The 13750-nt window shown below is 40.4% G+C and overlaps 1 protein-coding gene across 10 annotated transcripts in view; it reads left to right on the forward strand.

Moving 5' to 3' along the window:
* The window catches only part of GLI3 (GLI family zinc finger 3), a 204638-nt gene that overhangs the window by 181449 nt on the left and 9439 nt on the right, over positions 1–13750 (forward strand). For all 10 annotated transcript variants that reach the window (XM_077786302.2, XM_021531961.4, XM_021531964.4 and 7 more), the window contains 3 exons: positions 7536–7685; positions 8267–8431; positions 11251–11541. In XM_077786302.2, coding sequence (XP_077642428.2) covers positions 7536–7685; positions 8267–8431; positions 11251–11541 — 606 coding nt within the window. The remainder of the gene's footprint in view (positions 1–7535; positions 7686–8266; positions 8432–11250; positions 11542–13750) is intronic.

Consider the following 13750-nt stretch of genomic DNA (forward strand, 5'->3'; position numbering starts at 1 on the left):
TCCTTAATGAGTAAAGCATTTTTAGTCACACTGGAGTTACAAATATTTGCAGTGTATATATATATATATATATATATATATATATTTAATTTTGTAATGCTTTTATCCTGGCCTTGCCTTGAATAGAGCTAATTTTCTTCCTAATAGCTGGTACATTCTATATTTTGGATTCAGTATGAGAATAAGATTGATAACATACAGATGTTTTATTTGTTGCTGAGTGGTGCTTCTCTGAGTCAAGGACTTTGCAGTTTCCCATGCTCTGCCAGGGAGCAGGTGCACAAGAAGCTGAGAAGGGTATACAGCCGGGAACAGCTGACCCAGACTGACCAAAGGGATATTCCATACTACAGAACATTATGCTTGGGATATAAACTGGGGGAATTTGGCTGGGATGACCAATTGCTGCTCAGGGGTGTGCTGGGCATCAGCGAGCAGGTGGTGACCAAGGGTATTGTGCATTGCTTGTTTCTCTTGGCTATTATTCATGTCCCTGTTCTTATCTCTGTTTTCATCATTATCATTATTAGTGCTGTTATAGTTTTTTATTTTGGATTTTAAACTATTCTTATCTCAACCCATGGATTTTACCTTTTTCCAATTCACCCCATCCTTTCTGACATGGGTTGGTGGGAATGAACCTGGTAGGGTAGGTTGGTGGGAATGAACCTAGTTGTTGGCTAGTGTTAAACCACTACAACTGTTTAAAAAGCCACAATCCTCTCACATGTAACCAAAAAATATTTGATTATGAAATGTGGCATGTCACTGGTCTTCCTTTAAGTTTGCAATCATGATCGTATCTATGGGGAGCAAGGGGCTTAATTTGTTAATAGTGGAAAATGTTAAAAAATTAAGTATAGAGATTGACAAGATCAAACACTGTGAGGTAAGGAGTGCAGTGCACAGGCTATTTATTGTATTAATTATACACCAAGGAAATTGCTGTGCAATGCTTTTAAGATCTAGATGATCTTAACTGTGTGTACTCCATTTTAGTAAAGGTGTCAAGACTGTGGAGGCACTGACTTGCTTTGGGCCAGATCAGCAAATTGTATTAAGTGTCATGTTGCTAATCAGCATTAGCAGAGAACTGTCACAACAGCATTTCTTGAATCTTCCATAAAGTATGAAAGACAGCATCAAGAACTCTAATGGAATAACAGTAAGTGCATCCAAAGGAAAGGAAACAAGACTGGAGATAGTTCTCTGAGCTTCTCCACAGGCATGTGCCTATTTGGAAGTGCAGAGTTCTTCATGTATAGCTATAGCTTCCACTTGGCTTTAGGAACTGAAACCAGCTTAAGTGTTTATGCCACCATAAGGGCTTAAAGCAGCTTAAGTGCTTCTTCCATCTCAGGAACTAAAAATGGCTTAAGTATTTACTCCACCCTAAGGACATGAGGTCAAAAGTGTATTCTCAGCTTGAACAGCAGGGAGGAGACATTGGTCTCTTAGGACTGTTTAGCCTGGTTGTACCTGCAAAATCTTTAGTAAGGAAAGGACAGACAGGATCTGAACCTATTTTCTATCAGATAAGAGGAAATTAAAATGCATGCATTGTTTTAACAGAAAGTCACAGAGGTTAGAGAGAGACTCAATTGCAGTGATTGGAATGTGTCCGAGAAGTCTGCTGCAGTTTCACTCCATTGAGATGCAATTTTTTTCCTTCTCACAATGAGATTTCTATTGTCACAGGAGATTTCCTGGCTCACCAGGACCTCCTTTATATCCTGACTTTTTTACAGTGCCTTTGTCTGTTCATGTTGCTGTGGATCATGGAGCCAACCTTTATCAAGATGTTAATGAGATGGTAGGGAGGCCAGTCTGATGTCATCTCTCAGTTGCCTGACTACCTAAAATGGTAACAAGGAGCAGTGATGAGTCGCATATTGCATCCCTCCTTAGGGAGCAGGCAAGCTTGGGGACTTGCTTAAGTGCTGCCCTGTCACTGTTCTGATCACTGATATTCTTTTTACAGTCATTTGGCTATCTCAGGAAGCTGTGTAGGTCAAGAACCTCAGAAGTATGTGCACCACTCATGAGCAAGTGACTACTTTTAGTAGGAATTAGAGATCTAAAATCTTTTATTAATGTGGCCTTTAGCTTTCCTGGGCCTTAAGTCTTTGTCTCAACTGTGGCCATAGTAGAAGATATTTTTGCTGAGGTTTGTTGTTAGGAGAGGTACATTCAAAAGCTGTGAGGTACTCAGAGGCTTTGGTAATAGTCTCAAGTCTAAAGTGAATGTGAGATCTGTACTTGCATCTAAGTGGTGACAGTGAAGTTTGAATTCTGTTACACCAAGTCTGGTGAGCCCTGGTGTACTTCACACTATTCTGGTCAAGAAGACTGAAGTTGTACTAGAGCAGGTGAAAAGGCTGAGAGAGCAACTGATGGACTAATACAATCCTCAAAGTGGCAATGGGGAATCTGGGAACAAAATGACAAATGAAACAGACCTCCCCACCTCAAGCCAAAGCAGGTTAAGGAGGGAATGAGGACTTGGTCATTGAAGAGAAGACCATTTTAATCCAGCAAAGGAAGACAGAGAGGAGAGTGCTGTCTGCCAGTTAGTTAGGGTGGGGAAGGGAGAGAACTAAACAGTCTGCAGGAAAGCAGAGCTGTTTAAGCTAAAGGATAGCGTTGGCACGACAACAAATGAATATAAATTGGCTGCGAATAAATCAAAGCTAGAAATTAGTTGCTAACCAGCAGAAGAGTGAGTTCCTAGAAGCGCCTTCCACTGGGACCATAGGGAGCTGATCACCAAGGTACTTGGAAGCTGAAGCTCTGTTCGTGATCAGGATTACGTGCAGTGGGACTTGCCATAGCAAGGGGATAGGCCTGATGACTAGGAACCTGTTTCTAACTGTATGTGGGTTTAAGGACAAATCTACATTCCCTATGCAAAACACAGAAATAAAAGTGTTCCCTGCAGGACTTGCAGGTCAGGGACAGCTAATCCCCTTCCAAACCAGCTTCAGAGCTTTCCAGTCTGGTACTGCCAGACACAGCCTCTGCATATGTCCTCTCTGTGGGCTCCACAGATCTCGTGCAGCTGCTGGATGAGCTGTGTTTAGCAGCTGTTCCACTGCGATGCCTCTTCACCTTTCACACTTTGTCCCTTATGCATCAAAGTCAGCAGCTCTGCTGGTTCTGCTTTTTATGGCAGTACAGTACAGGGGGAGATTTTTGCTAGAAGATGGTTTAAATGCTGCCTCTGCTTAATGTCAGTGGTGAGGTCAAGTGAGAAGTTATTTAGCAACTCCTTTTTAATATTTAAAATAGAGGGAAATAGCTGTGAGAAGATAAAAGTGTGAAGTTGTCATTGTATAACTGAAATTGAACCTAATTTTGGCAATGGTGATACACCTTTCACTCAACTACTGACTTAGCACATTATACCAATACAACATGGTCTCTTCCCAGTTTCCCCCTACACTCTAGGGTAGCATGTCTAGGTTAGAAAACAGAAATGTGAGATTCTCCCAGTATATTCTGCTCTTGCCACCAAATAGCACTTTGCTTGCAGATGCAATCTCAGTTGAAGTGACATTCTTTTTCTGTTGTTCCTAAGTTTTTACACTAGTATGGAGAGGCTTTTCCTCCTGTTTGACTACTGTGCGAGGGCATTTGGCCTTTGTTTATGTATTAAATATCTAGCAGGTACCATGCAGTCAGCTAGGACATGTGCAGATTCTCCTTTCTTGTAAAAACCCTCTTGGAGGAGGGAAATGGAACACTTAAGATTATTGCAGATCTTACCTCCAGTGTCACTTCATCTTATCTGCTACAATATTCAGTAACAGGTACAGTTGGTATAGATTATATGAGAACATGCATAATTTAAGACATTCCCTTTTCAATAGTATTTCTTACCATTTAAGTATTTATGCTTCCAGGATACTGTGGATTGAATTTCCTGTTACCTCTGGTTTTTGAGATTGCCCAGTAGAGATGACAGGCAAACTTCAGCCTTGATTTCAATTAATCTGGTGGGGTTTTATGCTCTGGAATTGAAATCCATCTCAGAGCTTCCTCCTTCAAAGGCAGGTCATTCTGAGACTAAAATCAGTATTTAGGTCAGCTCCCTCTGTTCGTTTTAGGGTATTTTGCAACTGGATGATAATAACAACATTTTTTAAAGAATAGAAAATGAGCCAGGACAAACAGACATTTGGTAATAAGCATTGAAGTAGCATGAAAGTGACTGGTATTCTGCAAATGACCCCTGTTCAGCAGCTTTTTGGAGCTGTGTGCAACGGGAGATAGCTTGTAGAATTCCAGCTTTTAATTTTTTTTTTTTTCAGGTCAGAAATTCTTAATAATAGAGAGCTGATGCTTCAGAGCCTTATGCTGGCAAACCTGACACTAGGGAGTAATATCACTGGCTTTCATGCAGCTATTTACTGTAATAAGGATTATGGACATAAGTAAAACTTGCAGGTTTGGGTCCACAAAATTAAAAGAAAAGCCTTTTCACACCCTGAAACTGCATCAAAATTCAATTTCACCAGGAAAAAAAAAATCCTTCTGATCTAGTCCCTGGAATGTGACATTTCATGGGTGTAATAAGGTTACAAACAGATTATAAATTGAAACCCTATAATTCCTTATTGTACTGTACCAAAGCTTCTGCTTTGCATAATACTATAATTCCTGACTGTTCTTTGTTTTACAAGCTCAAAACTGTTCATTTCCTCTCATAATAGAGACCAGGGAGCCAAAAACACCGTGTAAAATCCAACAGTAATTATCTGAGTCAAAGAACCTGAATGCCAGAGTTCACAAACTTCTGAACTTTTCTAAATGATGTTGTTTGCACAGTGAGACCTCCCTCCTCTTTAAACACATGTAAAAATTGCACATTCTTTCTGTCAAATGATAATGGTAAAAAAATCCCAGTGTAGATTCAGTTTATGGTTTGCATTTGTGTAGTTCTGCCTATATGTCCATAGTAGATGACTGACAAGTTTTCTCATCATAACTTGAGCAGCAAGTGAGGGTGTTTGAATCTCAGGATGACAAATACTGTGAGTCTCCTTACCTAAGAGCACTGCTGGTGCTGATTTTCTAGCAAGTGTCTTCCTCCAGACCAGACTTTTAAGTATTTGGAGATGTTTGTAGGGCTGCTAAAATATGACCCCTCTGCAAAAAGCAATTAAGCAGCTCACCTGTGAACCAAATAATTTACCAGATTAGCAGATCACAGGCTCATTTATTCCAAGCTTTCCCTAAAGGTGAGGCTCTCAGAGGGATTGAATGAGAATGAGATGGATTTGCAGGTGAACTCTCAGGGGCCACTTGGTAGCATCAGAACAATGAGGGAAAACAGCATAAAGAGGGGTTTGATTGTAAGAAGATCAGAGAGTCTAGGAAAGGATGGATAGAGTAAGAGAGCAGGGCAAATATGTATGGAGAGCCACAGTTGTGAGAGACCAGAGGACGATCACAAGATATTTGACAGGTAAGCCAGTGATGGAGAGAGGCAAATGATCATCACCACTCTTGGCAAGCTTTGTCAGCTGCTGCAGTGAGCCTGGGCTGGGGCGGGAGTGAAGAAAGGATTTTTAGGCCCATGAGAAAGGTCAATTTCAGAGGATTCTCATGCTGTGAAAGGTTAGAGGTCTAGAGCGCAGGGAGCAAGCTGATTTGCAGGGACAAAGAGAAAAAACTGTCCTATGGAGATTTTCCCTGAAAGAGCTTCCAGGGTGCCTGAGTGTCCACACAGCAGGAGGTCAAAGGAGGTGCTGTGGTGAAGTGATTGATCCAGCCTTGAGGTTTTTTGTATCAAATGGAAAGCCTGTGTCACACACTCAAGTTTAATCCCCCTTGTGGCTGTGTAGGTTTAACCACATAACACACAGTCTGTAATGTTTACAGAGAGATTCGGCTATGAATTGCTTGAATGCATTTAATGTCGTCCTGTTACTTCTTTCTCTTTCAAGAAATAACACACATTGCCCTCATTGAAGTCTTTTGATGCCATTTCACAGAGCAGGGTATGTATATGCTTCTGTCACAGGTGTGTGTATTATGAATACAGATCTGCACTCGGAACATTAACTCTTGCAGATTACAAGTCGTATGTTACCCATCACCTCTGCTCTGTTCATGCATCCTGTGCCCCATAACGACTTTTAAAAAAATGGCAATAAAGTTTCAGAAAAAGATCTGTCATCTTTTACAAGCATGTCTGTTTTCCATGGCAGTGGTGCATAATTTTGAACATACGTCATTTTATGTGGCTTTCTGACTGATTTCAAGACTTCAGAAAAGATTGGGATTATCCTCTTGGTGTTCCAGTATGAACTAATGAGTTTCTATACAGCTGGCATTTTCTGTGGGCCCATTATGGAACAGATACAGATTTCATCCCTGTGCTGTGATCAAATAAAAACTGGAAAGATTTTTTGGTGGTACCTTAGTGGGAATAATGTCATTCGCTGAGTAATGCAGCCATCTAGTGGCACAATGACAGAAGTACGGCAGTGTGGAATGATACCTCCAAGAGTGTCTGGGAGGATGAGTGGGGTAGCTCCTAGTGGAAAAAAGACTCTGAAAGTCCAGGTGTAGTTTTCTCTTTTTTTGTTTTCTAAAGATGTACAAAAAAAAAATTCAGTTAAACCTTTTAAAAAAAAAAAACAAACCAATTTTGAGGCTGGCCCTGCTTCACCTGCTTGTTTCTATTCAAACACATAGAGAATTAAATCCATTTCAAAATGCTTTTCTGAACTAGATTTTAGTGAAAGAAACAGAACAAGCTAATTTTGTGAAAGAGTACAAGGTATACAACCCTGTCCTGCTTCTGGGTACACTCATGTGGATGACACTGACCATAGAAAGACGTGCCTGTGAGTCAGCAGGGCTGGGGCAGCTGTCACTCCCACACACATTCAGACAGAGCCAATCTTGGCAATGGCAAAAACTGGCTTGATGTATGCTTCCGTACTCAGAGTTTATATTCACAGTGTATAGGGGCTTATTTCCACTGCCATGACCTGTACATTTACTGAACCAAATACATTTACTGAAAGAAAATATGGCTAGCAGGGAATGAGTTAAAATTTGGGGTGGAAACTTAGTTTAGCAGTTCTGTTGATTTTTCAGGTTGGAGAATATGTTTCTAAAGGCCTGATTTTGTAAATCTTGTTTATATTGATCAGCACTTAAGTAACACTTCCCTGCTCTGCAAAAGCAGCACCCAATGTGAATCACACAAGTGGAGCCGTACATGAGATTATCCAGGATCCATTTATCAGCTTGAATCCCTGAGGCCTGGTCCACAGCCTGTTGATCTCAGTAGAAGAAAATTCATGGGCCTTAGTGGACTTCCAGTAGGATCTATAATTTGAACCCTGTGGTCACTTGGAAGCGCAGATTATCTTATTATTTCGGAACCACAAGGACCTGGTTCACACCTGAATCTCTGGTGCTCTTCCAGTGCAAAATTACAATAATGTTGTGTTTCTGTTAAGCTGTTGCAGCAGATGTTGTAATTCTGTTAAACTGTAACCTCTATTCCACCTGAACAGCATATCAACAATGACCACATACATGGTGAGAAGAAAGAGTTTGTGTGCCGATGGCTGGACTGTTCTCGGGAGCAGAAACCTTTCAAAGCTCAATATATGCTGGTGGTCCACATGAGGAGACATACAGGGGAAAAGCCACACAAATGCACTGTAAGTAAAGAGGCGAGGGCTCCAGGTTTGTACAGGGAAGCAGGAGCTGTGCAGAGAACAAACAGCAGGATGAGTGCTGCATTCCGAGTTCTTGTCTGTCAGACTTTTGTGGAGAAGAGAGTGCCATGTCTGCTTTGTTATCCAGCACAAACAGATGACAAAAGCTTTAAGAGAGGGGATTCCCTGGATGATTTGGCCCACTTCCTAAGGTTTAAAGTACAAAGAAACTCCAAAGGGCATAATTAAATAGGGCTCAGTTTACCTAATTATTTAAAGGCACTTTCTGTTACAGAGCTTGTCTGCTGGCCACCAGTCTCCTGATGGCTTTGCAGTGGATTTCAGTCTTAGTTGAAGTACACAAATACTTCTCTCCTGTAAGAGAAGATTTACATAATGCTGAAAGCATTTTAACTTGAGTTGTGGTAGAGTTTGCTTGGATAAAATTAAAACCCTTCAAATCAAAACTACATTGGACAAGGTTATGAAGGCTTGGAAAATTTCTAAACTTTTTTAAGTCCACTTTTGCAGTTTCCTGCAAGTCCAAAGATTAAAACTAAACTAGAACTATTTCTCATCTGCAGTTTGAAGGTTGTACAAAGGCCTACTCCAGATTAGAAAACTTGAAAACGCACTTGAGATCTCACACTGGAGAGAAACCCTATGTGTGCGAACATGAAGGCTGCAACAAAGCTTTCTCCAATGCATCTGACAGGGCCAAGCACCAAAACAGGACTCATTCCAATGAGGTAAGTAATCACAGCTTCAAAAGATTAATATAATTCTGTGCTGAACAGACTTACAGTTGGTCAATGTAAGCAGTGTATTACAGAGGACAGGCACAGCAACCCTCAGCAACCTGAAAGGAATGCAAGATCTGAATGCCTCTTAGCAGCACAGTACGTCATACAGACCTGGCAATTTATTACATGTAGGAGAGTTTTGAACAAGTGAGTCTAATGGAAACACATGTATTAACCAGGGACAGATCCTGTTTTCCCTGTAAAGCTGGAATTATTTTTCCATCTTGAGCTGGAAGGGCTCATTGAGTGCCTGGACCCGTCCCCATGCCTGTGTTGGCACCAGGCATGTGCTGGGATGCAGCTTCCCCAGCATACTTTGGGGTGCTGCAGACAGCCACAGTCTCCACATTAGACATCATGGGTTGCATTTAAGGTCTGAGTTACACCTTTTTCTTCTTCTCTGGCCTCTCTCACTCTTCCTTTCCAGTCCTGAACAGACCTCATGGACTAGGGATGCAGCAGAATAAATATGACCTTTCTTGAGGAAGCCAGCTTTGGCAGTCACAGCTGTTTCCAAGCTTTCAGTGTAACATCTCATTATTACTGCTGCCTCCTTTTTTTGGGACTCTTACCATCTTCTAGCATTGTCTTTGTTTTATTGCCCCATTTCAAGTTGCACAGAGAGTTACATCACCTCAACCTCACATCTCAGAGTCCACTCTTTCCTCCTTGACACGTCCCTATACTCCTTCACCTCTAGCCTAAACCGGGAAGTACTGGAAGGGCCGGACATACCATAGCAGCCATATCTATTTCCGCACAGCCTGTATCTTTCTCTAGCTGGCCGTCAGGTCTGTCGCAGGCATGCACTAGGGCCGGCAGATCTCCAGGGGGCATTCATCTTCTTCCAGTCCCCGCCCTGCAGCAACTCTTCACTCACAAAGGAAGCAGATGGCATTGCATAGCTCTGAGTTTCCTCATCTCTGCCGTGTGTGTTTTCAGCAGCCCAACTAATAATGGCTCTGAAGCCCTGCAGTGATTTCATGAATGGTCACCAAGGTAGAAGGAAGTTCACCAAGTCTTGCCAATAGCTGCCCGAGCTTTCTTTTTTCATTCACTGTCTGAACCAATCTGTGTGCTGTCTAGTTGATGGGTTAAACCTTCTCACACTTAGTGATGTGACCTGCCCCTGTTTAAGTTCAGAATTTTGTGTTTACCAGTAAGTCAATCAGAGAAATTTTATGCTGAACATGATTTCTGATAGGTGCAGCCACAGGGGCAAATGAAACATTTCTTCACCATTACTTCACACCAAAACAGGCTAATCTTTTAAGGCAGCATATGCTGGTGGAGTGATGTGAATACAATGAAAAGCACAGACCAAATCAGCATTTGCTTGCTGTGCCATTTTGGTTTTAAGTAGGTAACGTACAGAGAGCTTTAAAAGCAGTTGACATATCTTGATGACGATATCCTTACTCATGCAGAGGAGAGCTAAGTGACTTATACTTCCATAGCAATATGAGAAAACATGCCTCAGTAGCTCAACATCATCTCTAAATTGCTCATTTTTGCTCCTATTCAAGTAAATGGGAGGGTTTTTTCCACTGATGCCAGTGGAAGCAGTCTCAGGCCTTAGACAGCTATGACGAAGCTATATTTGTCAAAGGCTCCACAGTGCCATGTATAAGCAGACAGAGAATCCCTCTGAGAAACTCTGCATGAAGGTCTCTTTCAATTTTTTGAAAACTAGGATAAAAAAACCCCTTTAAAATAGTAGTTTATTTGAAACAATTCACTAATGAAAATGAGTGAACAATACTTTGCTTCCTGAGGCAATTAAAGGATTTAGGAAGTGCTCAGCTCTTCTTTCTAATCCCTTCATAATACAAGAAAAAAGGCTTTGTTAAGGCTTTGTTTATAAGACAGTAAATTTACTTTATTCTACATTGCTTAGTGAGCTATAGAAATCCACAGATAAAGAAAGTGGTTTCTAAAAAAAATGAGTGATGAGTTATGCTAGTAGCAGCAATAATAGAACTAGAGCATATATTGTGGCAATGTGAAAGTGTTCATGGCATTGTATCTTATGCTTTGACATTGTACTGGTGATCTGAAGGAGCCAGAAAAAAAAAGCTTCCTCACTTAATTCTGCCTGAACAAATGGCCCAGCATCTCATGAAGGAGGTTATTTCTCTCAGTGTCAAGTAGCAGGTACTAGGCATAGTGGGAACACTATCAAACTGCTGAGGGCAATGGACAGGGTTGAAAATTAAATCAGTCTTCATAAATTGCCATAGCTGAGTTGACTCTTCTGCTAAGATAAATGAAAGCTGTGCCAGTTGGTACCCATGAGAGACTCTGCCCTCAATCAACTGTACAGCACTAGCTGCTACCTTCCGAACCAAGGGGAACTAATGGTTTTGACTAGGTGCAGTCACAATTTGATAGGACAATTTAAACTGGAAGAGGGTTGATTTAGATTAGTTATAAGGAAGAAACTGGTTACTGTGAGGGTAATGATGCACTGGTAGAGGTTTCCCAGAGAAGCTGTGGATGCCCCATCCCTAGAGGTGTTCAAGCCATGTTTGAATGTGGTTTTGACCAAGGAGTCCTTGCCCATATTGGGAAGGGAGTGAATAATTAGATAACCTTTAAAGTCCCTTCCAACCCAAACCATTCTATGATTCATTTGTAGAGACCATAGATTAGGTGACAAATTAACCGTGAAAGTGTATAACTGTGACACCAACTGTGCTCCGATGAGTTCTTCAGGAGTCCCACATGGAATAAAATCCAATATGGGTGGTTTTGTGTCTTGTCAGAAACCATATGTTTGCAAGATACCAGGCTGCACGAAGCGCTACACAGACCCCAGCTCTCTGCGGAAGCACGTGAAGACCGTGCATGGCCCAGAGGCACACGTCACCAAGAAGCAGCGGGGAGATATCCACCCAAGGCCTCCACCACCAAGAGACCCAGGCAGCCACTCTCAGACCCGGTCACCAGGCCATCAGACTCAGGGTGCCATTGGTGAGCAGAAGGACCTCAGCAACACTACCTCAAAGCGTGAAGAATGCCTCCAAGTGAAAGCGGTCAAGTCAGAAAAACCAATGGTATGCAATACACTGTGCCACTCCCTTTGTCCTTTTCTTCCTGCAACCAATTAATAATCTCTTTACTAAATGCTGTAAACTGTAAACTCTAGTTCACAAGGTTTGGTTTTTTGAGGTCTTCTTCTATGTTTACATTGTAAAATGTTTTTAAAGCTTAAGAAATAACAAATAAAAGGATTACAAATAGTCTGTGCAATATAGAATAAGTGCAGTGCTGGCAACTGCCACAATAATTGTTTCTTTTAAAAAAGCTCCATCTTCTGGAATGAGCATAGTATGAGAAAATCAGAGTTTTTATTTTAAAAAGTAAACATTTTTTCCACTCTTCTGTTTCCAGAAGAAAGATTAATCTGAATCTTGCAGGCTGAAAGCCAGAATTTAAAAAAAAAACCAAAAAACAACAAAACTAAACAAAACAAAAACAAACAAACAAACAAAAAAAAACAAAAAAAACAAACCAAAAAACAAACCAAACCAAAACAACAAAAACACCACCAAACCAAACCATAAGTCCAAATGACTAAAATTATGATATTGATGATCATAATTTTTTGAGAACCTAGGAAAGCAATCATATTTTGGGGGCTTGAGGCTTTTGGATCATGGATCAAACTGAAATGAAGCAGGATGAATTGACTTTTTTAAACAGCAGATGGGCATCTTTTAATAATGTCTCTGTTGTGATGTGACCTCTTATGTTTATCTGATACTTACTCAAGTTAACCTAGTCCAAGTTTAACTAAATCAAGTTGAATTGACAGTCTGCAGGTCTTTTCTCTGGTTTACCTTAATGTATTACATTAAACTGTTGAAAGGACTATATTTCATTTTTTGAGATGCTGTCTTAAAGTTATTTCATTTGCTTGAATTTCCTGTGCCATCTGCCCTCTTCACAGGGGTTAATTCAAAGGCAGCCACTCCATCCTCTTCCCCATCTGGGTCTATGATTCATCTGTATCCATCCCTTGGGGACTACAAATATGAGCCCTCCAAATTCTGCTCATACTGCTAATCATGCTGCAATTCGAAGTGATTACTCACTGAAATATGAGTTAATGCTATGTTGTGCCTAAGGCTTATGCTCAAACTGTTCAGTATTAATAGTGAATTCAAAACCTTTGAAGGGCTGATGATAAGCTCCTGCTGAAGTCTAAAGGAGGTCCTCTGCCATCTTTGGTGATAACTCTCTTAGTTTACAAAGGAGCAATACCTCTTCTGCTTTGCTAGGTAAACGTGCAGCATTTTGAGGCATGTTGAACACAGTTTTAACAGGAAAATTTTTAGAAGATGGGTACTAATGCCTAGAGCTTACATAGTATTAAATATTTCTCAGTGAAAATTATATTTTAAAAATAATTCTGTGTTTCTTGCTTTTCATTGCATGTATGAATTAAGGTATATTTTCTGGTTTTCAACTAATCCAATGTCTTTTCTGTCTAATGCTCTTAAATGTCTTATTCTAACTTCCTAAGGACAGTGGGTAATAAGGTGAGGGCATTTTAACTTTTCTGCTATTTTTCTTATTGCAACAATATATATGTTTTTATTTTAGTCTTCTGCCTGTTGTTCAGTCATCCCTTTATTTAGTAATGTGCAATCCATCAAGCGCATTCCCAGTTGTAATGTGTTGTGAACATTTTGCAACACTTGACATGTGAAAAATCTGGCTTATATTGGTGAAGTATCTTCAGAAGTGTCTTTGTACTTTCCCCTCTAGATGAGACATCCATTTGTTTTCTGTATTACACATCTAGAAGTATATGTCCTGCATAATACAGTTCTTGTTTCTGCACCCTACCTCACTGTGATCTTGACATGTGCTACAAGAACAGGCTTCTGATAACTATTACTCTTCTTCCATATGGCATGGATCTATTGTCCAGAAGCATAAACTTTCTTCCATATAATAACTGTTATTTCTATTCTTGTCACCAAATCTACTATGGCCAGGATTTGGAAATGAACTTGCTCAGTGTAGCCTCATAAATTCTAAGCATCATCATTGAAGTTAGAAATAATAAAATAGTTATTGAATCTCAAATGTACTCCTTAGGGGCATATGAAACTACAATAGTGCCATGAATCTGTGTCTTCATTCATTGATGTTTAAAGTGAGAGTTGTCTCTGGCACTTCAGAAATTCTAGACAGCATTTTTCAGTAAAATGTACATAAAGATCACAGAGTGGTAGAAAAAAAAAAACCCAAAGA

This window comes from Lonchura striata, chromosome 2, assembly GCF_050655825.1.
Source record: "Lonchura striata isolate lonStrDom1 chromosome 2, ASM5065582v1, whole genome shotgun sequence".
NCBI classification, from domain to species: Eukaryota; Metazoa; Chordata; class Aves; order Passeriformes; family Estrildidae; genus Lonchura; species Lonchura striata.